The sequence below is a fragment of the Perognathus longimembris genome, chromosome 11 (assembly GCF_023159225.1).
Source record: "Perognathus longimembris pacificus isolate PPM17 chromosome 11, ASM2315922v1, whole genome shotgun sequence".
NCBI lineage: Eukaryota > Metazoa > Chordata > Mammalia > Rodentia > Heteromyidae > Perognathus > Perognathus longimembris.
In genome coordinates this window covers 57,041,448-57,062,363 of record NC_063171.1, presented here as the reverse complement: position 1 = coordinate 57,062,363, position 20,916 = coordinate 57,041,448, and the positions used below count along the sequence as shown (strand labels likewise).

Sequence of the window (20,916 nt, the reverse complement as noted above, 5' to 3'; positions counted from 1 at the left end):
GGGCTTGAGGGGAAAGAATGAGAAGGCTGAGGTGATGATGTCAGATAAGGCAGAAGGCTCGGTCCCTGGAACCACAGCCTTAGTGGAATAAATTAGTGCTGGCGAACTCTCATCTTCATACAAAGACAGAGATGTGGCTCCTTCCTTTCCTATTGTTTCCTAGGTTGCTCTGTTTTATTGTATAAATCTTTGCTAGGAACTATAGTACTCCTGTCTCAAGGTCAAGGCTAACTTGCCACACAGCTGTGGGGGGGGGGTGGAGTGGGGAGGTGATATTTGATTTCTCTGAACACCTACGTGCTGTACTGAGGAGAGAGGTCATCGTCTGGGAGACCCTGAGGCCTGTCTCTGCCATGGCCATTGATGGACATTGCCGTACACCCAATGCTGGCCTCTGCCAGCCTGCGTGTAGTTCCTGAACGCAGCAAATACGTGGGAGCTGCACCTGCAGGGGCGTCTATGTGATTTGGATCCCTTTTTTTGCTCTTAAGAGAGGAAAGAGGAGGCACAGTGGGGTTGCTCCTGGCACCATGGGACAGACATGCAGAATGGAGAATGACCTTTCTTGGCTGATGGGTCTGGTGACCCCTGGAAGCTGAAGCAGGTCCCAGGTTTGTTTTTGTTTTTCTTTCTTGGGCTTGAACTCTGGGTCTCTTGCTTGGCGTCTTTTTCACTCAAGGTTGACACTCTACCCTTTGAGCCTCAGCTCCATTTTAGCTTTTTGCTGGTTGGATGGAGAGAAGAGTGTCATAGACTTTTCTTCTTGGGCTGGCTTCAGACCTCGATCCTTGCCTCTCGGCCTTCCGAGTAGGTAGGATCAGAGACATGAGCCGCTAGCACCTGACTCCAGATTTTCTACGTATACCAACTGGCCTGGCCCATTTGAAGACACAAGGATGGCATTGCGCTGAGGGATGCCAGGTGGGTGGTGTTCAGTGTCCGGTCTATTCATTGCCGTGTGTCACCGGACAGGCGGGCAGGTGGCTGAGTGTGACAGTTGCCTATGACTGCAGCAAGGCTGGGTCATGTTTACTCTTTCGTGGAAGAACCCTGCTCCACCCTGCCCCGCCCCCTTGCTTCTCGAGCAAACACATTTCTGGGGTCTCATCCATAGGTCTGCAGTGGCCATTGGCTGGGGCTGCTGGAAAATGCAAACTTAGCTTTCAGAGACCATGATGGAATTGGACCTCAGGCCCATGAGATTAGGTCCAACAATAAAACAGTGCTGTTTTTCTTTTTTATTAAAAAAAAATACACCTGTAATCCTAGCTACTCAGGAGGCTGAGATCTGAGGATGGAGATTAGAAGCCAACCTGGACATTAAAGTCCATAAGACTTACTTCCAATTAACTAGCAAAAAAGCTGGATGTGGAGGCATGATTCAAATGGTAGAGTGTCAGCTTTAAGCAAAAAAGCTAAGGGAGATTATAAAGTCCGAATTCAAGCCCTAATCCTGGTGTGTGTGCGCACGCGCGCACACACACACACACACCCTCCTTTTATGTTTTGCTTCTGTTGGATGTTTGGTCTGGGAAAGCGTTATCACTGAGTTGGCTGGTGATGTAAGTTGGGGCTCTGGGAACTTGCTGAGCTTAGAGTGCTCATGGGAAGAGGGAGGAATGGCTAGGACCTGGGAGGAGCAGCGGGAAGGTCTACCCACGTGGCTGTATTGAGTGTGTTGTCACATGCGCTGTCTATGTGAGGTGGCTGTGGGTGGCTTAATCACGGCCCTTCACAGATGAGGAAATGCAGCCTTCCGGGAAGTCAAGTGACATCTCCCATCCTCATAGCCAACAAGACTTCAGCAAAGTATTCTGCCTCTTGAGTTGGCACCATTGGTCACACACGCTCATTGAGTTTCTTTCTTCATATGCTTCCTTTTTGCTAATCCATGTTGAAACACCACCAGGGAGGTGCTGGTGGCTCACGTCTATAATCTTAGCTACTCAGGAGGTTGAGATTTAAGGATTGAGGCTCAAAGCCAGCCTGGCTAGAAAAGTCCACAACACTCTATCTCCAATTAACCAGGGGGAAAAAAAAGCCAGAATTGAAGCTATAGCTCAAAGTGGTAGAGCACCAGCCTTGAATAAGCATGCCAAGTCAGAACTTGGGTCCTTGAGTTCAAGCCCCAGTATTAGCACAAAAACAAAGAATAGATGATGATGATGATGATGATGATCATGATGATGATGATCATCATGGTGATGATAACAATGCTAATAGACACAGAATAAAATGAGGTGAGCCTAGGGCTCAGTGTTCCATGTGCCATCAGGAGAATCTCTATCCCATTGGTGTTAGGTATGTGCAGGGTGGGTGGGTATAGAAATGCAAGCAGACCTTCTTCCCTAGCCATGACCTAGCTGTCAGAATTTATGACACAGCCAGGGACCAAAGAAGAATTAGCAGTCTGCATCCTAGAAGGGAGAGCTGGGGGAAAGAAGATGAGGATAGGGAATGGAGAGTACATAAGTCTATGTTATGAATCTCTGGCTCTACTCCCAGACGGTGGTACATGAGAGAAACAGCCTACCTGGGAAAGTCCTGCCCCATATGGACTCTGCGTACTCCTGTAGGTCAGGCTCATCTCTGGGAGAAGGTATCATTGTCTACTGCCCTTGCTCGCTCATTTGCTTGCTTACTCGGAGGTGGCTGTGTTTCCTATCCAAGCTGAAGGGAAGTAGAAGGTTTGGCGTTTTCTGTTGCAGTCATTATATGCTTTCTGCAACTGAGGTAAGTATTAACGATCCAGACAACCTCAGAGATGCCTTGCCATTTGAGTGGAACACAGACTCCAGCCAGCTGTAACTTGAGAGTTGAGAGGAAGGATTGTGTATGCTCTCAGCGAATGCCGGTCCTGCTGGCGAGTGTTTTTAAAAGCAATCTGTTTTTACATAAATAAGGTGTCTGGAGGTGAGGATATATTATATCAGCCCCTAAGATGATGAAAGCTGTTGCTTCAAGTTCTGTCTTGCCCTTGGCTGGACTCCCTTTAGCACGGGGGTAATTGGGTCAGTGCTTTTGGGCATCAGTGGTAGTGAGAGAAATCACCACACACCTCCTCTTAGACTACACCATCCTTATGGGACAACATCTACCCACCTTCCGAAGGACCAGGGATGCTGTAGTGTGTCCCAAAGCCCTGTCTCCGGATTCTTAGAATTCTTTTCTGCTGGCTTCTCCAGTGGGTTAACCTGCTCAAGGAACAGCTCTGAGAACCAGCGCTGGTGGCTCCTGCCCATCACCGTAGCTGCTCAGGAGGCTGAGATCTGAGGATCGTGGTTGGAAGCCAGCGCAGGCAGACAAATCCAAGAGACTATTTCCAAAGAATCAGCAAAAAGCCGGAAGTGGAAAAAGTGGCTCAAATGGTAGAGTGAGCCAAAGGCCCGGAGTACAAACCAGCTCTGGGAGTGCAACTCAGTGGTAGTGCATTTACCTAGCGTGCTCAGGGTTCTGAGTTCCATGCCCAGAACTGCTGAGGAGAAAAAGAGCCCACCATGAGCCCAGGTGGAACATTGTTTTAAAGTTTCCCAGGCACTCGTGTTCTCTCCTCTCTGGGGGCCGGGATGGGAATGCAGACCTCGCCTGTGCCCAGCCAGGCACGAGCTGTTGGATTCCCTTGGAGAGCTCAGGTGCCAGGGTCAGAGGTGAAGGTGGGGGGGGGGGTGGGGGAAGGGGAAGTACATCTAGCCTTGTAGCCCATGCTCAATGGTTCCAAGTGCCGTTTCGGACCTGGGCTTACTTCTGACCCTTTTCTAGTGCAGAGGCTGCCTTGGTAAACTATAGGGCCACACAAAAAAGAATGACCACTGGTGTCCCAATTTTCCTGAGGAAGCATTAGGGGAAGAGAATTCGTGTCTAGGCCTGAAGAAGGGTGGTATCTTTTTGTGACCCTAAAGATGGAGCCCAGAGCCTCACCTGTGCTAGGTACATACTAGATCAGCACTCTATCATTTAGTTACACTTCCCACACTTTTAATTTTGTTTTTTAAATTCTGAGACAGGATTTTTCCAAGTTGTCCTCAAATGAGATCTTCTTGCCTCAGCCTCCCCTGTAGCTGGGATTATAGGCATACACCACTATAATTCTGTATTTTTCCCCCCACAGTGTTAGGGTTTGAACTAACTAACTAGGGATTCTTGCTTACCAGACTGGCATGATATTGCTGACCCAGGCTGTTGCCCCTGTTTGTCGCTAGTTGTTTTCAGAATAGATTTTTTTGTTCAGGGCCTATGCACTGTCCCTAAACCCTTTTGCTTAAGACTAATGTTCTACCACTTTAAGTCACAGTACCACTTCTGGTTTTCTGGTGGTTAATTGGAGATAAGAGCCTCATGGAACTCCTGGGCTGGCTTTGAACTATAATCCTCAGATCTCAGCCTACTGAGTAGCTAGGATTACAGGTGTGAGCTACCTGTACCTGGCCAAGAGAGATTCTTGATTCCCACCCATGCCAAGATTTACCTATTTGATGTTGCCTGGCATTGCTAGGATTATATGCCCATACCGCCCATATCTATCTTTCCTCCAGGAAGATGTAAGAGCCTCTACAAGGCAGAGTGAGCTACACAGGATTTCCCAGCCCGATTTCTATGAGAAAGGCAGGTGGTTGGGGTGCCTCGAAGGATCTGAGTAAACATTTTCTTCTCTTAAGTAAGCCTGAGGATATGGCCTTTGATCTAGGATGACCTTCAGCATTCTCTTTGCCCTTGGAGAAGATGACACAACGAAGAGGCTGAGCCAGAAGTTGGTGATTGTATATGCAACACTTTAGTGTGTATCTGAACTTGTGGGTGCTGACATGCTGGCCTAGCACAAGCCGACCAGAGGCCAAATGTGGGCTTGCTTTTTTTTTTTTCTTGTCCAGCATGTGACTCTTCTGTGGCTCATGTCCTCTGGTTAAAGGGCATGTCCCTCTTTCATTGGTTGTGGGCAGGTGAGGCTGGGTCTCTAGGCAGACTGGCAGTGGGTACATCTCTAGGGACCTTCCAGGAAGGAAGGCTGTTGCCTGCCTGGTGGCAGTACTTTGTCTTGGCCTGGGCAACAAGAACCTGCCCAGGAATTCTTCTGTGAAAGCTCAGCTGCTTCTGGGTCATAAAGACTGGACACTGTGAGCACTGTTTAAGGGCAAGAGACAATACTTCTGCTCTTTCTGTGAGAGGCTATTCTTCTCTCCTGCTGGTCACAGGATCATATGCTCTTGCCAGCCACCTCCTTTCTACCCTGGTGTCTGTCTCAGACAAATGGTCTGACCCCTTCCAAGCCACTCGGCCTCCTTCCAGGCCCTCCCCACTTCAGCTCATCATGGGAGGATGTGAATTAGCCAGGGTTGTCCCTCAGGAGCCCATACAGCTGGTAAAGCATTATTAATCCACCTTCCCCAAAGAAATCCATTAACAAGCTCCTGGGCCAGGCATGTGGTGGGAGGTAACCGATCACTTCTGTCCTCGGTTGAAACTTTGGAGCCATTGATTTTCAGATACACAGGCGAGACTGAGAAGCGCAGTGCACGGCAGGCTCTCCAGCAGCCTGTTTGGTTGGGGGCATTTTTATCTTATCAAGCTAAAAGCCCCAGGAATAGAATGTTTTCCACTGAGGGAGGAGGAGGGGAAAGGGAAAGGACCTCAGCTGGGAGGAAGGCAGCATCAGTCGGTCTATGCTGGTGCTAGAGCCCAGGGCCTGGGTACTGACCCAGGTCACGTGAAGCCTGGAGCCCTTCCTGGAGCCAGTGATCTCCTCACTCGACCCCCACCCCTGATGCCGGGCCCAGAGAAGAGCTATTGATCTATATAGACTATAGACGGGATGAGCGATGGGCAGGATGAGGAGGCGGCTGCCTGTTTTGGACCGGTCACTGCACGCCTTCAGCGGCTCTTCCGCAGGTTCCCCAAGCGCCGCTCGCTGTCAGAGAAGCTCCAGACCCATCAGAGGCTCCACAGCCAGGGCTGGCGGGTGCGCGGTAGGTCCTTGCCATTCCAGCGTGGGGGTGCTGGGCTTTCCCGGCCTCCACTGGCTGGCTTTTCTCATGGAAAAGGAGTGTGGGATCCTTCAGGCTGCCTGGTGCGTAATTCTCTGAGCACAGACTGTTGAGGTATGAAAGCACAGGTCCTGCTGCCTTGCTAGGTTCTGATGGAACATCCAGCTGGAAGGACCCAGTCAGTCCTGTGGGGTTCCTGAGCTGGTGGAATCTGGTACCTTGAATGGCTAGCTATTTTCCATCAGACCTTGCCAAGCTGCTGGGTCAGCCTGCCACGGACCAGGGAGCAGTGATGCAAGGCTTTCTCACCTGCCTGTGTAGTGGAGGTGACAGGTGGCTGGAGGCTGCTTGGTGGAACCCAGGTGGACAGGAGCCCCTGCCTCAGGCAGTGACTGCCCCAGATCCCGATCGAGTGGGATCACCAAGGCTTTAGGCAGCTCACAGAAGGACTCTTGGCAAAGGTCCTTGCTGCATGGCTGGGCCTGGAACCTTGTGCCACTGGATTCTGCTCCTTGCTATGGCCTCAAACAGCTTCTCTTGGAAGGCTGGAGATTTTTGGAGTGCCTGTGCTTTTCTGGAAGCTCCCTGCCCCATTTATTTTGCAACCACTCTCATAGATTTAGAAATATATAGGGAGCTAGGTGGGTCACAGTGTACATCTTAGGATGGGGTGAAAATGAAATGTCTTCTCTGGGCTGTTTGGAAAGCAGAGTTTGTTTTTTAAAGACGGGAGGATCTTGACAATGATAGTTAGCTTTTTTTTTTCTGATTAAGGCTCTACCTCTTGAGAAGTAGGAATTTTAATTCAACCAAACGGAATCCTCATATGGAGATAAATGTTGTTTAGCCAGCCTAAATAATTAATCCTCATCATTGGACTGTTACTTCCTCTGACCTTCACTAGGAAGAGAATTGGTTATAGAGTTGCTTCATTTAAATGAGCACTAGTGTTCCCCTCGTCCCTCAGAATTTTTCAACAGAACATTTCCTTGCTCCTTTGCTGTTCAGCCCAACGAGCTATAGATTTAATAAAAAATCTTCACCAGGCCTGGAGTGGCAGCATTCAGTTCAGGGCAGTTCCACACTGCAGTTAGGATGTACTGGCTTACCTTGTGCTGGACATAATCAATGGAAGGGGGGGGGGGACAAGGGGCAGAGACAGGATACCCAAGGATGGTAGTAACCCACTTCTAGAATATCTCCACCTCCCTTGCAGGATCCCATGAGCACCTGGAGTGTAGCATGTAAGAGAAGGGGCATAGAGCCCAGCAGGCTTGAGTTCGGATCCTGGCTACTGTACTTTTCCCCTGGAAGGTTTGGTTTTTTTTTTCCCCCGCATAAAATGGCACATAGAATTCCAGCTTCAAACTGGTGTTGGGTAGATTGAACATGATAGTGAATATAAATAGTTATCTTGATGCCCGGCACTTCTCTATCACTGTCATCTGCTCAGGGTTTTTGTTGTTGTTGTTGTTGTTGTTGTTGTTTTGTTTTGCATGTGGTCCCAGTGGGCAGCCCGTGTCTCAGGGGAAGACATAGGACTTGAAGGTTGCCCAGGCAAAAGTAGAGGGGTGGAAGGCTCGAAACCCTTAAACGCCTCTGGAAAAATTCTTGTCATTGAATTTTACCACACCACATAATTAACAGGCAAAGCTAGATTAGCCCACCGGGCATCATTAGGAGCTAAGCAAGCATGTCACCAAGAAGCAAGTCATATATCATTTTAAAAGACGGCTAGAGGGTCAGCGAGAAGCAAGCCTGGGTCGCTTGCAGTCTTTGGTGGTCCTGGCTTTAGATGCAGCTACAAGGAAGCTTTGTGTGTGCCTGGCCGCAAACACAATCTGTTTACTTTATTCTCCCTGAAAAGTCTGCCTCACCTGGTTGGCAGTCAGTACTATGAATGCCTGCGAGTGACAGCAAAGCAGATGTAGAAAAACCAGTTGGATGCAGTAGCCTGGCTGCCCCATAAAAGACTGAACCTGTCTGCTCCTGGCCTCCAGTGACCTCCCAGTACTGGGTCTGGGCAGCACTCTGCGCATGCGCCCGTGTGCGCCTTGTGTCGGCACTGCGCATGTGCCGGTGTTTGCGTGCCCTTGTGTCTGTGCTGCGCATGCGCCGGGGTGTGCGCTTGTGTCTGCACGTCTGAACCAGCTCCCTCTGTTATCCTGCAGTCTGCATGTGCCCAGGCAGGATTTTCTTCAAACCAACTGTCTACATCTTTAAGTTCTGTGGAACACTACTAAAAAGTGTCTCCTAGGCAACTAGGAGACTGTATACCTGGTGAGCCTTCTCAGAGATGGTGTCTCCTTTAAAATAGCATTAAAACAAAACAATCAATGCAGCCCTTAACCTTTTCTTTCCAAAATGCACCTCACTACGGAAGCCCCTGTGGTTGGTTACTCTCTGTGAACTTCTCAGGCAACCCCACCTGTCCTTGCAGGGCCCCCCCCCCCCCCCCCGGGATGAGTGGAGAGGCCTGGGCACGGGGACCGCTGCTGCTTTGTCTCTCTTACACCCAGAGCACAGTGACACATGCCTGGAGCCCGAGGTCCCTCCAGAGCACGCTGAGGCCAAGGGCGCGTCTGTCAGCACAGGCCAGCGTTCCACGTCATGGCTCCTTACTCGTTCTTCCTTTTCTTTAAGTCCGTCTACTGTAATTTAAAATATTTTTTCTTTTCTTAAAGTGCCCTGGATGTGTCTGTATTAAAATCTTTCTCTCTGTATCTATGAAACTCTTTCCTATGCTTCTTTCCATGACACAGAATCTTTGGCTGTAGCCGGTTGTCCTTAGCAACAGGCTTGGCCTATGCTTCGTCCTCAGTAAAAACGTGTATGCACCTACAAATGGGAAATCTATTAGGAGCTAGGTAGATATGGAAGGATAAGAGAGAAAACCACGCAAGAAGGTTTGATACTCTGGGTTCATGGGTAACTGTACACAATGGAATTTTACACAGCCATTAGAAAGAATAAGATTTTGTCATTTTCAGGGAAATGGATCGACTTAGAACGAATCATAGCAAGTGAGGCAAGCCAAGCTCAGAGAGACAAATGGTGTGTGTTTTCTCTCATATGTGGAAGCTAGATCTAAAATACACTTGGACATGATAAATTATCCAGGAATCTAGGCATTCACACATAGTGAGACCAAAGGAGGATACTCTCAGGAGAGGAACACAAAGGTGCGTTGAACGTCTGTGTGCCTCTGACCACACTAAATAATATTGATCGAAATTAACTCAGGGAAATGAAATGTTTTTCTTTTTGCTGCTTTCATTTTCTCTTCTTTTTGTATTGTTTATATGTCTTTGGGAGGGCAAGGGGAAGCACGGAAATGGAGGGACAAAGGGTGAACAAAGGCAGCAGTGGTATTCACTAGACACTATGTTGAAAATGAACTGTACAACTTGTGGGTGGGGATGAGAGGGAGAAACAGGGACAGAGTGAGGGACAGGGTGACAGTGTCCACAAAAAATGTACTCATTACCTGACTTAGGTCACTGTAACCCCTCTATACATAACCTTTATAATATCAATTTTAAAAATTAAAAGAAGAGACTCCTTAAGAGTAACCTTGTCAACCCGCCCAGCCCAGCCTTGCCACAAGCAAACTCGATAGGGTCATTGAGAGAGAGCGGGGACACAGTCACCTTCTTGTTCCTCAGTTTCCCCAAGTTCCCTAGCACCACTCCACTTCTCTAGCACTTTCCTCCAGTCTAACCTAGGGGACCTCTATCTTCTGTTCTGCATGGGAACATCAGATCAAACTCGAGCAGATTCAGAAGCAACCTCTCTTCCCACAGAGACAGAGCCCCTGCACTGCCAGCTTCACACCTCACCTGTCCCAATGGGAGGGGCCAGCAACCTCTGACCTCAGAGTTCAAGGTCACAACTTGGACTCACTATTGCACACGCCTTTCCTGTTGGCTCCCTGCCCTCCTTTCTAGCACTCTGTCTGTGTGTCGATCCATGTATTGATTGTGCTGGAGTTGGAGTTAGGGTCTGGTAAGGGGAAGGAGCAGTTGCGTGGCTCCAGACCCTCTGGGCTGGGCTGAGGTTGGGGTACTGAATGTTCTCAGAGGTGGCCTAGCTTCTGAAACAAGGAACTACAGTATATGATCTCAAGAGGGCTGAGCTCAGACCCTTTCCTGGAAACATGAAGCTGCAGATGTCCTGAGCTAGCTGCCTGACCCAAGTAGGAGGTTTCCACACCTGAGCTGCGGCCTCACCAGGAGGTGAGGCAGTGGTGTGGAAAATGTATAGCTCCTGTTGACTTTGGCCATAACCGTGGACTTGCAAGCTCAGCCATCGCAGCCTTTCCACCTTCCCACCACGACTACAACCCACTCTTCCAGCCTCTGCCTCGCTTTTCTGGGCACATCATGGGCAGAGGTTGGGGGAGGGGAGGTGGGAGCAGGTAGGAGGAATGTAGGCAAACGGGGAAAGCTGCAGGGTTCTGTGTACCTTAACATAGCTGAAGTAGATCTGAAAACCAGGAGGCTTTGGCAGGCATTATGTGCTGAGTCAACAGAAAACCAAATATCCAGACTCAAGAGTCCCATCCCATTGTAAAAGATATCTCCTGGCTGTCAGGTACCACCACATGCTTTGCCTGTGTTCTCTCTCTAATTTTGGTGACAATTCGCCAACAAGAAAGATAGTGTTTCCTCTATTTGCAGATGAGAAAGTTGAGGCCAAATGATTCCCACCTTCAACTGAGGCAAATTGTCAGGATAGCTCATACCCAGTTGAAGGCAGGGCTCAGACTCATGTTCAAATCCCCGGGACTCTGGAGGCTGGACTGAGTGTTCTGACCCTCACCCCCATACCCAGAGACCTCTACTGATGCCAGGCACTGGTGGTCCGTGCCTGCAATCTTAGCTACTCTGGAGGCTGAGATCTGAGGATCATAGTTTGAAGGCAGCCCAGATAAGAAAGTCCATGACACATTTATCTCCAGTGCACCAGCAAAAATCCAGAAGTGGAGCTCTGGCTCAAGAGGTAGAGTGCCAGCCTTGAGGGAAAAAGCTAAAAGGCCCTGCTTTTGAGCCTCAGTACTGGAGTGCACACACACACACACACACACACACACACACACACACACATACACATACCTGGGCACCCACACATACACACATGACCCCTACTGAACATGTCAAACAGTGTGCCCCGAGGACTTCTGACTTATATAGCTGGTGAGTGGGTGCACTTGCCCTACGTCCATTCTGATGCCATGGGGAACGGGGTGAGAGGCGGAGCCTATTTGAGTGGGAGAGGCTTTTCCAGGCAGGTTGCCCTGAGAGATCAGGACAAGAACCTCTGGCTGCTGTCTCTGTAGTTTCTATCCTCCCAAACGGGGCATCCTGGGGGCAGAAGGGTCATGGGTTGAGAATCAGTCCAGAGCAGCTTCCATGTCTGTGTGACCTGGCTTAGCTGGGAGGTTTGCACCAGCCATGAGCTGAGACCCCCTAAGCCCTCCGAAGATGAGGTAGGGGCTGAGGGAGGGATGCATTCACCGTTACCTGCTAGATAGAGTCCAGAGCACTCCTTGCTCCAAACCCTCCAACCCCTGTTCTTTCCTTCCTCTGTCTGCCCCAACCCCCATCCCTCATGAAGCCTCTCCTGCCCTCCAGTGTAGAGCAGAGGGACCAAGACCAAGGAGAGCAGCAGCTCCAAGGGGTGGGCTATGAAGCTAGGAAGCAGAGCTGCTGAGAGTAGCCAAGATGGAGGGATTTCCAAGTCTGACCCCACAGCCTAGTGGCTGGGAGGCTGCCACTCACTCACTCCTCTTCAGGCTCAAGGAGACCAAAGGAGTGGGAACTTAGGAAAACCTGTGATGGGTGCCTGGTGTTGAGATAGAGCATGCTCACTAGGTGTGAGGCCCCTTCTGGATGCTTAGCTGCTCACAGCTAAGTGGACTTTTCCAGCTCTGAACGCCCAGCAGGGCCAAGAGCAAAGGCTAGGGAAGGATGTTATTTGGGAATGCAGCCATGGAGACTGGAGGAGGTCCCGCATCCACAGAGAGAACTACCAGGTCCATTAAAGAGGGCTGGTGACCCCCAGATCCAAAGGACTGAGAAGGGTTTTCCCGGCTAAGGGGAGCAGCAGAGCGGAGTCTGCAGGACAATGGTTGGGGCTGCAGGTGATAAAGCAGGCCTGAACTGGGTTGGGGAGCAGAGGGAAATTGAGATGCTCTCTGGGTGATGCTCTGGCCTGGTCCATCCCAGGGGCTCTAGTGGAGTGCCCCCCAATGCAAACACAAAAGGGGGTTCTCAAAGGAGTATTTGAGGAGAGAGTTGGGGCAGGCACCCTGGCCGAGGACGACTACCCTTCTGATTTGTGTCTTTGCTCCTCTTTTTGTTTTTATTTTTAATATGGGGTCTTGCTGTTAAGCCTCAGCTAGCCACTGTGTACTCCTTGTGGCCTTGAACTCAAGATCCTCCTGCCTCAGTTTCCAGAGTGCTGGGATTTGTGGGTTTGCGCCACCATGCCTGGCCTTACTCATTCTTTTAAAGAACTTTTGTAAATTGATGTATTTCGATGCATTTGTGTTTTCAGATTCATCTGTAGTAGTTAACTGGTGGTTGGTTTCAAAACTGAAAGCTGTTTGTATGCTGGGAAGTCATGGGAGGGCGTTGATAAGACTATAGATTCCCTACCAGGAGTTGGGTGGGATGTAGAAGAACTCCATGTAGTGGGAAGTGGGACCTGAGTAAGGAACATGATTAAATGAGGGCCTCATGTTCCAGGCTTCCACACAATTCTAGAAACCAAGAATCCCACACAGTCCTTAGCCTATGAACTGGCCATTGTGATTCCCATTTGGTGGATGAGAAAAATGAATGCTTAGAGACATTCAGCAACTTCTCGGTGTCACAGAGCTGAGGATTGTGAAACGGTGGCCAGCCTTTGCCCAAGTCCATTCTCTCTCCATGACTCCCTGCTACAGATCAGGCCACTGGTCCTAAAAAAAGTTTGGGGAAGGAAGCTGGGGCAAGTATGGCTGGCTTTCTCCCAGGCGTGGAGAATCGATGTGAGCTTAAAGAAAGTGGTCTGCATTGCCTTGACCTCAGAAGCTGCTTTTTCCACACAAGGTGAAAAGCTGGGAATGACCACAGGGAGGCGATGGGTTCCCCATGCCAGGCTCTGTATCTTTGGGGTCTGCCTGTCCTCGCCCATGCTTTGGCCAGAGCTGAAGGTAGAGAGAGTCCTGTTGTCTCCATATCTTACATGCAACTCTAGCATGAAAGGCCCTTGGGTGTCTTATCAATGCAATGCCTCTGGTTCAGGAAAAAGAATAGCCATTCAGGTTACACAGACATTTGGCAAGGTGTACACATGCCTAGTGTGAGCCTGCATTTGGCATCTGGGGCACAGTAGAGCTACCTTTGGCAGCCTTGGGATTAGGAGAAGGTTCACAGCGTCTGCCTTTTGAGGACACAGTCTCCTGGCATGAAGTTCCACCTGATGGTCTTCCTTGCTCTGACACTCCGTGGAAGAAGGAATGTCATCTCTGAGCAGTTTGTCATGGCCCCTGAGCCCAGCTCCTTTGTTTGAGATGGAGACCTTGGTGGTAAAAGCCAGGAGCAGGGCCACTGTGGACAGGCAGGTGGCCTTGGCCTCACCCCAGTACTTCTTGGTCCCCTGGCTCTGCCAGCTCACGGCTGATCAATGGAAATGATGTCCATGGAGTCCTCATCTATATGGGCCTGAAGGGCTCTGTGTTCTCAGTACAGCACTGGGTCTGTTAGGGTTGGTCTGAGCTTCCCCTCCAAAAGACACATTAGGTCTTCTAACCCCCAGGACTGTAGAATGTGACCTTATTTGGAAACAGAGCCATTGCACCTGTAATTCGTTGTGATGAAGTCATACTGGAGTAGAGTGGTCCTCTAGTCCAATGGGACTAGTGTTCTTCAAAGACAGCCCTGTTAAGATAGAGATGGTGGGAGAGGGCCCTACAAGCTACAAGCCAAGGATTACCAAAAGACCGCCAGCACGCCACTAGAAACCAGAGAGAGGCAAGGAAGGACCCAGAACATAGTTTAGAGACAGCACAGGCCTGCCAACAACTTATTTCAAACTTCCAGCTTCCAGAAGTAGGTGACAGTTTCTGTTTGAAGCCACCTGGCTCAGGTGCTCTGCTCTCCTGTAGCTCTAAGAAACCAGTGCAGACTGGCTGTGACAGCCCCCCCCCCCACTTTTTTTCCTTATAGGTTCCTTGGTTTCCATAGGCCTCTCTTCCAAGTTCTGGAAGCACATTTCTTCTCCCAAACACAAACCCTTGGGCTAGGCTGAGGATGAGGATGAATAAGGAAGGGCCCCTGGGGAGCCAGGTAGCTGGGAAAACAAGGTGCATACAAGGAAGATAGCCCAAACATCTGCCCAGCTGTGGTGCAGGTCTGGGAAGCAGCCAGGGAAGACTCGGGTGCTGGAATTGGAAGGGAAGGATAGACAGGGAAGGGGAAATGTTTTCCCTCCCTCCCTCCTTTCCTCCCTCCCTCCTTCCTTCCTTCTTCCGTGTGTGTGTGTGTGTGTGTGTGTGTGTGTGTGTGTGTGTGTGTGTGTGTCCAGTACTGGGGCTTGCACTCAGGTTCTGGGTGCCATTCCTTAGCTTTTTTGCTCAAGGCTAGTGCTCTATCACTTGAGCCACAGTTCCACTTCTGGCTTTTTGGTGGTTAATTATTGGTAAGAGTCTCATGAGCTTTCCTGCCCCACCGACCTTGAACTGTGGGCCTCAGATCTCGGCCTCCTGGGTAGCTGACGTGCATGAGCCACCAGGCCTTGGAGGGATAATTCCGTTTCACAGATGAGAATACTGAAGTCAAGAAATGCCCATTTGCCTTAAGAAACTATTTATCGGGCTGGGGATATGGCCTAGTGGCAAGAGAGTTTGCCTCGTATACATGAGGCCCTGGGTTCAATTCCCCAGCACCACATATACAGAAAACGGCCAGAAGTGGCGCTGTGGCTCAAGTGGCAGAGTGCTAGCCTTGAGCAAAAAGAAGCCAGGGACAGTGCCCAGGCCCTGAGTTCAGGGCCCAGGACTGGCCAAAAAAAAAAAAAAAAAAAAGAAAGAAAGAAACTATCATTAGAGCGTAGGAGTATCACTCCCCAATCTCTGGCTGCCTCTTGGCGGCAAGACCCTGGGCCCAGCTGTTTAATGATGGTAGAGCCCCTGCTTGTCATAGCCCATCCCTCATTTCCATTCCATAGAGGTGTCTTGAGCCTTTCCCCGGCTGCCCTGGCTGGCAGGGGTCTCTGTGCTGCCATCAGACCTCTCCTTGGGCTGTCACATTTGTGGGTGGTCTTGACCTGTGAACAGTCCTTCTGCTTAGCTCCCTGGCTCCCCAGGGTGCTGCCTTATCTATCCTGTTGCCTCAGGCTAGCACAGAACTTGTGGAAGCCTGGGCTGGGGACATAGATGCAGCGACCGGAAGTGATGGGGCCTGTGTGGCCCTGTTCTACCCTCTGTTCCCTCGTCTGAGCTGAGAGGTTGTTGTGGACGATGGGATCCCTGGGGTGGGAGCCTACTGGGCGGACTCGAGGTGAGCGACTGGAGGGATGGGTGGCCTGTGGGATTTCCTCCTGGGACTCCTGGGATGTGGACTGGGCTTTGGAATGTGGTGGTTCACCCCACACCCAACACACATCAGCCCTGAAGGCTGCATGTGGAGAAGAGTGTGAGGGCTCTGACTTCATCGCTGCTGGCCCGAAAGCTGCAGGCGTGGCATTTCCAGGGGCCGGGAACTACAAAGCCATGCACTCGTGGCTTTGCTTCAGCCTGTCATTACTCGGGCTGATGGAAGAAAGTCGTTAGTGCCCAAATGTGCTTCTTCTAAAAGCTGAATGCATTCCTCTAGGAGTCTCCTGTTTCCAGCTCCATCCAGCTCAGCCTGGAAAAAGATCTTTCTGAGGTTTTGGTGCCCTTTCAAAGGTGTGTGTGTGTGTGTGTGTGTGTGTGTGTGTGTGTGTGTGTGTCACATACATGTGCGTCAGAGGAAGGCAGGTAAAGAGAGTGATCAGATGCACAGAGAACAGAGTGCCTGTGTCACCACGAGAGGTTCTGCAAGTGGAGAGATTTCTGCCTCCCAAACCCTTTCCCATTCGTACACAGATGGCATTCTTGCTGTCTGTGGAGCCCAGAGGGCTGCTGTTCCGTCCTCCCCTTCCTTGTTCCTGCTTCTTGGCATCCTGGGAGCATTCTTCATCGCTTGGAGCATGATCATGAGGGGCACAGGTGTGTCCCAGGGCCAGAGCCAGGAACAATGCTGCCCTTTGTGGACTCCAGCTTTGGTGCTTTATTATCAAAAAGCCCTGGCATTTCTGGGCACTGCAGGCAGGGGTGGGGGTGAGGGCGACTTGGCCTGCCCATCCCTCTCTGTCCTTGAGCTCAGGGAGGGAGCCAGAAACCCGTGGACACCTGCAGGGAGCTCAGAGAAGTGACTCCACCCATTCCATCCTTAGGTGAGAGGAGGAGCGTGAAAGGAAGTGGGTCGGGGAAACCTGAGGCTCAGGTGTGACTGGGGGAAGCTGGCTGAGCTCACCTTCAGGCATGAAGAAGATGAGGGATAGACCTTCCAGCCAACTCCCTAGAAAAGTGGCCAGACCATGGAGAGGGAAGCTTGCAGTCCCCTGCAGATGTTAGGGGCAAATGCCATACCAGGAATGTGGCCCAAGAACTTACCTCTGGGGATATAAGGGCAGGAGGCAGCTAGGGAATGGGGGAAAGCACAGCCACCATTATACCACAAGATAGATTGTGTTATGGCTGCTTTCAAAACCAGACCCAGTGTTCTGAAGTATTAGCGCTTGTTAGGAAGTCTGAGCTCTGATCTACCAGAAGTGTGCTCTGCTCCCCAGGTTATCAAGCAAGCTCGGGCTGTGGTGCCCCTGTCCATCCCTGCCACTGACTTCACAGTTAGGAGGGGAAATACAGGCGATCCCAGCACCTGGAAGACGGGGCCTGAACCATCTCCCCGAGCCGTGACAGTGCCAGGACCCAAGGCTGTGGCCAACCCAGAGGCCAGGGGCCTGTCCTGGGAACTGCGCTTCACTACTCATGTTCCCTGTGGAGGGACTCTCTTTAATTGTTTCTGTGGTGACTCTTTTCCCTCCCTTCTGCCTCCCTTCCTCTCACTTGGCTGAATCTTGAGTCTTCTGCTCCCTTCACTCTCCCTCTCTTCTCTCTGGGAAGCTCCAGAGAAGACCTTAAGAAAGCTGGGCGACACCAGCCGCCAGGGCTCTCCCACTCATAAACTCCCTCTCTGAGCACCTCATCTCTGGATTTTAGTTTCTTCACCTGTAAGGAAGTCCCCAAGATGCTTTTTTTTTTTTGATCAGTACTAGGGCTTGAACTCAGAGCCTAGGTTCCATCCTTGATTTTTTTCACTCGATGCTGGTGCTCTATAACTTGAGCCACAGCTCCGCATCTGTCTTTTGGGTGGTTAATTGGATATAAGAGTCTCATGGACATCCTTCTTGGGCTGGCCTTGAACCGTGGTCCTCAAATCTCAGCTCCCCAAGTAGCTAGGATTACAGTAGCTAGAATTACCTGGTCCCTGGGTTCTTTTGAACACGGATGGTCAAGTCTCTGCTTCTGTGGACGTAAACACTCTCTATAGAAGGCATGCTTTTCCCCTAATTTGGGACCTTGTCCATGGCCCCTAGTGATCGATGTGAATTAGCAGAAAGAGCACTGGTCTAGGGCCTGATAACTGAGTGTGAGGAGGTCCTTGGGCTCCAGAGGTGACAGGTGTGGGGTCACACTGCAGGTGCGCAGAGGTGAGAAGTGCCCCTCCTCTCCACACCAATTTTCCCATCCGAGCTAGATGCGGTCTCCCAGGTTCTTTCTCTGGGTGGAGAGAATAGACATTCTGCCTGGCTCCTGATTCCCGGCTTTGGTTCTTTCCCTCCAGACTGTAAATTCACCTGCCACCCGGAGTGCCGCAAGCTGATCCAGCTGGACTGCGGTCGGCAGGAGGGCCCGGCCCGCGACAGACCCTCTCCAGAGAGTACCCTAACCCAAGCCTTTGGCCAGGTAAGCAGCAGAACCCGGGCATCACCTCCCCACCCCACCCCCAGCTTCTACCTTCCCTCCAAACAGCTCTGGGCAGCAGGGAGTGGCTCAAGGCCGCAGTTTTCCAAGGGTTCTGGATATTGGGGTGCCCTTCTGGCGGGGAGGAAGGGGGAGGCAAAGACACATCCCTTTTCAGAAAAGTGGCCTAGAGCAGTCTGTAGAAAATCAGGAGTGCTCTGTAGGTCTCCTCAAGCACAGCCTGTTTGGGCCTTGTGCTCTGATCTTTAAGTGTGGGTTTGGGCGGGGAAAGGGTGAATCCCAGAGAAGCTTCTAAGAAGGTCCTTAGTGTTCTGGGGCAGTGGGGAAGGTGGAGCTGAAGCCTCACACATCATTCTGCCTTCAGATTATGAATCATCCATCTCCGCCTTTCTCATTATCCTGCCTGCCACTCAGCCAGGCAGGCCACACCTACCTTGGAGGGGCGGGGCAAATGCTCTTTCCCATGTGAAAGAACCAGGAAGCTGATGTCTGGAGCCACACCCTTGGTTCTGGATTTTGCCAACGCCCCCTGCACACACTGCTTGCAGCGGGCAGGGTTTGGAATGGAATCAGAGGTGCACATTTATTGATCTGTGGGTTGAACACGCCCTTGTGGTGATGCTCTACCCTGTGCCCAGTGCTGCTGGAGGAGAACTAAGGGATGCATACCATGATTATCCCACAGGGAGCTTACATCCTGGGGGGGCAAGCAGAGTCCACACAAAATAGTACATTGTGGGATACATATACAATAATGAAAGTGTGAGTGCTGGGAGAAATCGAAGGTTTCCCAAAGATGGTCGCATTTGATGCAAGCCTTCATCTGAAGCTGCTGATCATGGAAATAAGGACTGCCCCAGGATGTCATCTATTTGCTTTTGTGTGTGTATGTGCTGGTCCTGGGGCTTAAATTTTAGAGCTTGAGATTGTCTCAAGACTAGCATTCTACCACTTGAGCCACAGTACCCTTTCCATCTTTTTGGGGGTAGGTAATGGAGATAAGAGTCTTCAGACTTTCCTGCCCGGGCTGGCTTTGAACCATGATCCTCAGATCTCAGCCTTCTGAGTAGCTAGGATTATAGGCGTGAGCCACCAGCACCTCACCCATTTGCTTATTTAACAAGTACATTGTGAGTGTTCTCTATGTGCCAGGCCCAGGAATGCTGGAGACTGCGTGATAAAGGGAAGAGATATGGTCCCTGGATATCATGTATTTGCAATAGCTTAAGCAATCTCTGTTTAAGAGGGAAAAGCCCTGGGTGCGGAGGGACAGTGCCCAACCTGTCTGTGGGTTCCCAGACCTCCTGCTCTTCCCTTGTTCCTTCTCCCATTGGGAAAGCTTTGGCAGAAACTAAGGATGCCATATGAGTTAAAGAACTTGATAATAAGTTGATCCTAAATCATATCTTTAAATTTTTAGTAGTCTCTCCCCTCGATCTTTGCAATAGTATCTGCTTGTGGTGTAGCCTGAATGGAACCAGGCCTCTTGGAAGGAAGGGCCTGGCTCCCAGCTGGAACTTGACCATCCAGGGTAGAGGTGAGACACGGGGAGGTCCTGTCAGGCTCCCAAAGGATTCGGGAACAATGTAGATTTCTCCTCTTGTTGGTGGTGCTGCTGGAGATCAAACCCAGGGCTTCCCAAATACCAGACAAGCACTCTTGCCACCGAGCCACCGCTCAAACCAATGATGCAGATACTTAATGAAGGTTTCCTTAGGATATTGAAGAGGGAGATTGTATACAGAGCAAAATTCCTACAAACCTATTTAAATAACTATCTTCCCACTTTTTGTTTTTCTCTCTGGAGGCTTCGGAGTCCCCTCCCTCCCTCCCTCCCTCCCTCCCTCCCTCCCTCCCATCTTCCCTCCCCTCCCTTCCCCTTCCTTTCCCAGCCATTACTGGCACTTAAACTCAGCCTGGGTGCTGTTCTTAGCTTTTACACTCAAAGCTGGAATTCTTACCACTTGAGCTACACCTCCACTTCCAGCCTTTTTGGTGGTAATTGGAGGTAAGAGTCTCCTGGACCTCTTTAAACTGTGATCCTCAGATCTCAGCATCCCGAGTAGCTAGGATGACAGGTGTGAGCCACCAGCCTCAGGCAATGGCTCTTCTCTCCGTTCCCCAGCCCTACCCCTCCCCTGTCCTGGAGCACCCCACACCGCCGCGCCCCCCCCCCACTACTTCCTGGTACACCTTGGAGATTCGCTCTTCCGTCCTCTACAGCAGTAGTTGTACAACTACTTAATGAAAATAAATACATATTTTTAAAAGAAGATGACTTTTCCCAACTTGGGATTGTTTCTGGCCCTGGGCGGGCGGAGGCTAGCGAGGCTTGGCGCTCATCACCCTGCAATGCATAGGAGGCCCACCACAAGGCACGACCCGGGCCGATGTCAGCGGTGCCAGCTGGGAAGCATGGCCGTGCACCAGCCTAGCCAGCCCCCCGGTATCGTGTGCCTCACACAGGAAGGGCCTGGGGTTTGCACCCATAGCATCTCATCCTCAGAATGCCAGCTGGGGGCCATGCTTCCCAGCACGCACCCCCTTTCCTCTGTGGGAGAGAGCAGGTACCTCAGAACACTCTATAAGCTGAAGCAGAGCTGGCAAAAGTAGAAATGTGACTGAGATGTCACCGAGGCCAAAGCAAGAATACCACGCAGGGCTGAGCCGCCTGGGCCAGGCAGGCTGCTGGGCTGGCCGAGCCGGCCGTGGTGTTTGCCTTGGACACGACTGGCCTCGCACTTCAGCCGAGTAGACTGGACCCAGCCTTCTGTCAATAAAGCCGGGCCCTGCTCCAGGTCCCTTGCTGTTTCTAAAAAGCTCATCCGTGCTGATTTCCATCTTGGCTTGATTTCTGTGAGGCGCAGGATTTATCTTGATGTC

The 20,916-nt window shown here is 50.9% G+C and overlaps 1 protein-coding gene across 2 annotated transcripts in view; it reads left to right on the top strand.

The window, feature by feature from the left end:
- The window catches only part of Rassf5 (Ras association domain family member 5), a 59,576-nt gene that overhangs the window by 6,884 nt on the left and 31,776 nt on the right, over positions 1–20,916 (top strand). For both annotated transcript variants that reach the window (XM_048357226.1, XM_048357228.1), the window contains exon 2: positions 17,894–18,015. In XM_048357226.1, coding sequence (XP_048213183.1) covers positions 17,894–18,015 — 122 coding nt within the window. The remainder of the gene's footprint in view (positions 1–17,893; positions 18,016–20,916) is intronic.